This window comes from Parasteatoda tepidariorum, chromosome 9, assembly GCF_043381705.1.
Source record: "Parasteatoda tepidariorum isolate YZ-2023 chromosome 9, CAS_Ptep_4.0, whole genome shotgun sequence".
Classification (NCBI taxonomy): Eukaryota; Metazoa; Arthropoda; class Arachnida; order Araneae; family Theridiidae; genus Parasteatoda; species Parasteatoda tepidariorum.
The window spans coordinates 44,741,862-44,748,582 of NC_092212.1; the positions used below are offsets into that span (position 1 = coordinate 44,741,862).

A 6,721-nucleotide genomic window follows, 5' to 3' on the forward strand; every position below is an offset into this window, starting at 1 on the left:
AGATCCCTACATCCCACAGACTTTTCCTGCTACTTATTTTTTTACATTGAAAGATTGGTATTATGCGTTTAAATTTAAAAAAAAAAAATTTAGAAGATATTCCCACTGCATCTGATTTAAGTACGTAGAGTGTGTTGGATAGTCATTACACCAATCAAAGGCTTTAAAACGTCTTGAAAAGAAAATGATTATGAAGCTGATTGGTGCAATTTATTTCCCGGCATTATACTTGCAGAAGTGAAATGAAAAACTAAAACATTGTCTGTTTCGTTTCGCGTGACGGTTGCTTTTTTTGTTTAGCCCCTGTTGCTTCTTAATCAGCTCTTCCTGCAAGTCACTGTTCGTAAGTATCGCTATTAAGTGATAATTATTTTTAATTAACTGCTAGATTCCTTGTTTTCAAACCTTTTATGAAATTAAATGTAACTGCCTCTGTAATAGTACCTTACATTACTTTTAAAAAATTTTTGTACCAAGGAAAAAAATTGCATCTCTATCGGTTATCTTAAATTTTACAATTTGAGAAGCGCGATATCAATTAATCGACCTTGAAATTTTATCAAGAATTCTATTTAACATCCTGGTTACTTACTGTGCAATAATTAATACAAAACTGTAACAATTTATGCTACAGTATATTATTTGATTAAAGTTTTTTGTTAATAGTGTGTTATAAAGTTTAATCTCCAAACTTTATTTCAGTATCAATCGCTACCATGAGAAACATTGTAATAATTCTGTTTGCAGTAGGATTTTATTGCTACAGGTCACCATATTTCCGAAAAGTTGATCCGGTAGAATATAGGTAAGTAATATGCTTACCAGTGCTGGAATAGCTGCGTTATTATTTACTATAAATATTTATCAAATATTTGTTTCATGTTATTTATGTTTAAAGTATCCATATTAATTCTTTACTTAATATTTTGCGATTTTAATTGTTCAATTTATATCCAATCATAATGTACAGTGCTCAAAATGAAAAGCAGACCACCAACTATTGATCTAATGATCGGATCTTTATGTTCTAGGACTAATTTTTATTGAGTTGAAGGGGAAACCTCAAATATGCTAATTAATTTGTGCAGATGATTTTTTATTCCAAAATTTTGATTTCTTTATGTTAGTTTTACTTTTTGCTATACCTGGAAAAATCTTTAAGCAAATTGAAAAGTTATTGCACTCAATTATAAAATTTATTTATTCAAAGATAATTTTAGGAAGAAAAAAAACTTTGAGTAAATATTTGTCATTTTCTATTATTTCATTTAATATTAGTTGAAAAAATTTTCAATTTATGGTATAATTTTTTTAAAATTATTTTAAGGAATATAATTTTACATGGTAATGTAGAAAATGCTAGTAAAATCAATGAAATAGTTCCTGATCTGGTTTTGTAACTTAAAATATCTTCTGCACCATTAATTAGCATATTGGAGGTCACTCCTCACTGCTAAGTCCTAGAATGTGAAAATCATTAGATTAAAAGTTATTTGGATGGTCTGCTTCTTATTTTGCACACTCTGCATGTCAGCAGTGAATGGAAATGAAAACAAAATTGTTTCCTTTCTTGATATGTATTTATAAATTTTAATCCTTATGATCAGTATACTAAAATTCATTTAACAATTTTCTTATGGACATTTTACATCATCCATTGTTTATTTTTCAAACTGTGATGTATAACATATTTTTCTCAATATTTCTATAGATTTTTTGCCATGATGTAGTGTTAGTTTCTAGTTTTCTATGGATTCCAAAGCAGTTTGTTTGCATTTTTAATAACTAGGCTATTTGTATAATATTGCATGCTTTTGTAATATTTGCAGAGTTAATGTGTGATAATATATTTTGTTAGAAAGGGCAGCAAAGTTTGAATGAATCAAAAAAATGTTGCAATAAATAAAAAAAAATTATTTTTAATAAATAAATAAAAAATTTAAGAACTGGTATAGTAGGTATAAAAACAATGGATTTTCAGAAGAAAACCATTAGTGGTAGCTATTCCATCTGAAATTAATATCATATCTCATCTGAAATTAATCTTATGTTAAATAGGTTATCTACAGTTGCATTTCTCCGTATGGTTGTAAATCTTATTTCAATCATATTTGTCCAGTCTATAACAATGTTTCAAAGTAAGAGTAAATAGTAATAACTATAACATTGTGAGGTAGATAGTATTCGTCAATATCATGTCATGTAAGTATTTAAAACAACTTATTTAATATACGTAATTGACCTAGTGACGCTATGCCAATGCCTTCTTATTTTCATTTAATATATTTATGCTGTGGATTGGTAGTCCTGCCTATATGGTTTGTATTGATTATATAAAACCATCTGGTCATTACTGGGGTCTGAATATTATGTGTAACAGTTAAAAGTTTAATAAAAATATTGATTGGTTGTTGTTTTTCTAGTGTTTAAATATACGTAACATGGGTAAGGTGACTTGAACATTTTTTTTTTTGTCAAAGGGATATTTTTTTCTGCACTCTTTTGTTTTTTATTTTGGTTATGCTGCCAAATTGAATTTAGTTTATAACCTGATAAAGTTAATAGTTATGTTATTTAATATTATTATATTTTGGTAGGTCAAATCTTAACATTTACTGGGCGACTTTTATCATTTTTTTTTAATTAGTGGGAAACTAAAAAAATTTAATACAAGCATTGAATTGAAATTTATGTGAAATTTTATGTTATAAATGTGATTTGCTTGTGTGAAATATTATTCAAAATTTCTCAAACATGAAGTGTTTGTAGTTTGCTTCACATCTTTTAAATAAANCTGAAATTAATATCATATTTCATCTGAAATCAATCTTATATTAAATAGGTTATTTACAGTTGTAATTCTTTGTATGGTTGTAAATCTTACTGCAATCATATTAGTTCGATCTATAACAATGTTTCAAAGTAAGCTTAAATAGTAATAGCTATAACATTGTGAGGTAGATAGTATTCATCAATATCATGTCGTGTAAATATTTAAAACAACTTATTTAATATACCCAATTGAGAAAACTTCATGGAAATATTTTAGATTTTGTTCTGATAATAAAATTGATTTTTTTTTTTTTTTTTTTTTTTTTTTTTTTTTTTTTTTNTTTTTAAATTTGAAAAACTTTTAAGTGTAATGTCATTTAATAGAAATACCTAAATTTAAGAAAAAAACTCCGTTAATTTTTAATATGGTTTATTTGAATCTGTAGATACTTATGTTCAATGCAAATTTTGCACTGATAAAAAAGACACAATATTGCCACAAACCTTCCCAAATATTTGTAGCTAAAAGATAGTATAGAAGTATTTTCATATATTTGTCCATCCTCTGTTAGATATTGTTGCATATAGTTAACTAGTAAAATTACTTTACACTTATTTCTTTTTATTGTGGCACATGTTCTGTATTCCTAAGTATTATTTTTTTTCTTGTTCGTTTTGTTGTGATTAGCATATTAACAAAATGTTCTTACTCAAATTTGTAATTATTATATATTATGAAAACAAATTTTCTTTTTCTTAAAATTATCGACATTTCGAAATAATAAAAGGCGGAGATGATTGAAAGAGGCAAGCAAGGTTGGTGAGCAAAGCCTCCTAGTAAATTAAAATGATACCAAAAAACTTTTGTAACATAAAGTGTTACTAAATAATCATTACAACTAAAAAAAATTATATCCTTGAACTAAACTAAAATACTCTAAACAATATAATCTGAAAAAATAATAATGCTTAAATTTTCTTTCGTTGAAGGATCATTTTATTGTTCTTGAATTTTATGTCATTGAGTTGGAATAACAGCTTTAAAAAAATTCGTAACTGGTTAAGATAGTCGTCACAAAATTAAGGATAATCATAATAGGATAAAAAAGGATAAGATTATTCCGTAACTTATATAAACTATCGAAATTTAGATTTTTTTTTTTTTAGACTTGTGGGAATTTTGGAGTACAAAATTTTTTTAAGATTACTATTTTTATAAAGTTGAGGAAAATTATTGGGGGGNGGGGGGGGGGGGTGACCGCTACGCCAATGCCTTCTAATTTTCATTTAATATATTTATGCTGTGGATTGGTAGTGGTTTGTATTGATTATATAAAACCATCTGGTCATTACTGGGGTCTGGATATTATGTGCAACACTTAAAAGTTTAATAAAAATATTGATTGTAGTTTTTCTAGTGTTTAAATATATGTAAAATGGGTAAGGTGACTTGAAAAAAAATAATTTTTTTCTTTTATTTGTCAAAAGGATATTTTTTTCTGCACTCTTTTGTTTTTTATTTTCGTTATGCTGACGAATTGAATTTAGTATATAACCTGATAAAGTTAATAGTTATGTTATTTAATATTATTATATTTTGGTAGGTCAAATCTTAACATTTACTGGGTGACTTTTATCCTTTTTTTTTAATCAGTGGGAAATTAAAAAAAGTTAATACAAACATTTAATTTAAATTTATGTGAAATTTTATTTTATGAATGTAATTTGCTTGTGTGAAATATTATTCAAAATTTCTCAAACATGAGGTGTTTGTAGTTTGCTTCATGGCTTTTAAATAAATAAATGTAATATTGAGATTTGTTTATAAATTGTAGTTTGAATTTACCTGCAAAATTAGATGGTCATCTTTCTCCTAACGAACTCTTAGACGCAACTGAACGTCTCCACGAAAATGCTCTTCATTGGCCTGAAAGTTTTGCTGTTCTGAATAGTAAGTATTGAAGATAGATCGTGATAACAATTATCTTCTACTTATTCTTTTTTGGGTATTTTTATTTTAATAAATTTTGTATCTTCAGATAAAATTTATACTGGACTTGGTGATGGCAGGATTGTGGAAGTGAGTGGCAAGAAAATTACGGATGTCACTCGAATTGGAAGCGATTGTGGTGAGCTAAAATTCTATTTGTTTTTTTGTTTTTTTTTCTATGTGTAAAAATTTTTTTTTGGCAATTTAACCTTTGTAATGATCTTCAACATCCTGAAAATACTCTTATATTTATCTACAGGAATTGTCTTAAGATATTTGTATTCAAATATCGCATATTGAGTTGCATTTTTTAGGTCTGTAAGTTTTTAAAAAGGAAGAATGTTTAATACTACAGTGCAACAAATGACAACATTCCTTTACATCGTGTCAAAAGCTAACTGCACACTCTTCTTTCTCTCTCCCATCTTTGGATACAGGAACAAAACTCTTTTCTTATCCTCTACCCAGTTTGAGAATAATCTTCTGACCACTACTCGTTAACCTGGTTCCTAGCTTAATTCCTTAAATTCACTTATCTCTACAAGTTCCTATTATTTGCAATCACCTCTTAACAACTGAGAAGGGAAGCAATCCAAGAATTTAACTCATTTTACAATTACTCTCTTCATACTCTCCAGGGGTCTGTTAAGAAGAAATTTGGATCCGCTAACAGACCCTTCACAAAATATTTTAACTTAAAAACAAACCATTCACAAAATGAGTTTTCTTTTAATCGGACCCTTCACAAATTTGTTTATCTTCATTATTGTTTTGTTAATCGAATAAACCCTTCCCAGGGCAGAAAACAAAAAAGATGGATGTAAACGAATTAAGTTTTGTCTTCGACAGACGATTCTTCCATTATTCGTCCGAAATGAATATTCTGCTTTCAGCAGTATAGGCTAAATACCAAACATTTGTATGTTGCATCTCTAATTTAGAAGCAGCAATTCCTGTTTATTTTTGAAAATTTAATTTTTTTTATTATAATTTTCAGTGCCGAACATAATCTTGTATCTATTTACAATTTAAAAACTCCTTGAAAAAGTGTTTTGGACCCTATTGCTTGAATAACCGGACCCTATTTACACAAATTCATAAAAGCGGACCCTGGTGTGAAGAAAGTGAGTAATTTTTTAACAATTTCACGAAAAACGAACCTTTCACCAAATGTCTGGACAGACCCATGCTCTTACATATTGATTAAAAGATTTTAAGGATAAAATTATCAAACAAAGGAACAATTCTGAAGAAGAAAATAGCAAAGAATATCCTTAAATTTTGCTATGATCTGCCATTTTATATTGAAAGTAAAATCAGATGTGAATTTCTTGAAAAAAAATTTATCTACAGAATATCTAAGACACTTTACTGGTTGCTTTACAAACATTAGTGAACTATCAAATTGTAATCAATGATTTTATATTTTACTTTCTCCATATATGTAAAATTAAAATCAATTTGTTGCTGATTAAGTATTGTTCTTTTTAATTTTTGATTAGTTATCTATTTAATTATTTACAGGGATGAGATTTTTCCGCTTTTTAGCGGGTTTCCGCTTTTTTCACTTTTATCTCTTGAATTTCAGTTTTTTTTATCAAAAATTCAGATTTTTCTAAAAATTTCAGTTTTTTTTATAAGCATTCCGCTTTTTCAGAAAATTTACTGATTTTCAAAGAGAAAGAGAAAATTCAAACTACATAGCTAGCAATCCTTTCTCATTTTTACTTATTATAGCTATTTTCTCCCCTTTTACTTGCAGCAGATAAGATTTTCCGAATTTTTTACCCGCCCTCCAGATAGATCTGATTTTTGTAGTTCAAACGACACTGCTTCTGACAAGCCTTTTAGAGGTCCCAAGCCTGGAATCTACTAATATCTCGATTCTTATTCACACGATTTTAATATCAAACATAGCTTTTCATATTTGCGTGTTGCGTCGCCGTAAAACTCTTTAAC

At 27.5% G+C, this 6,721-nt stretch overlaps 1 protein-coding gene across 4 annotated transcripts in view; it reads left to right on the forward strand.

Moving 5' to 3' along the window:
• The window catches only part of LOC107441867 (adipocyte plasma membrane-associated protein), a 155,046-nt gene that overhangs the window by 138,067 nt on the left and 10,258 nt on the right, over window positions 1-6,721 (forward strand). The window contains exons 1-4 of one of the 4 annotated variants that reach the window (XM_043053411.2): window positions 105-343; window positions 703-805; window positions 4,608-4,723; window positions 4,812-4,901. In XM_043053411.2, coding sequence (XP_042909345.1) covers window positions 717-805; window positions 4,608-4,723; window positions 4,812-4,901 — 295 coding nt within the window. In that variant the 5' untranslated portion in view covers window positions 105-343; window positions 703-716. Of the gene's footprint in view, window positions 1-104; window positions 616-702; window positions 806-4,607; window positions 4,724-4,811; window positions 4,902-6,721 lie in introns of those variants that run through there. The other 3 variants (XM_071185674.1, XM_071185673.1, XM_071185672.1) reach the window with 3 other exon arrangements.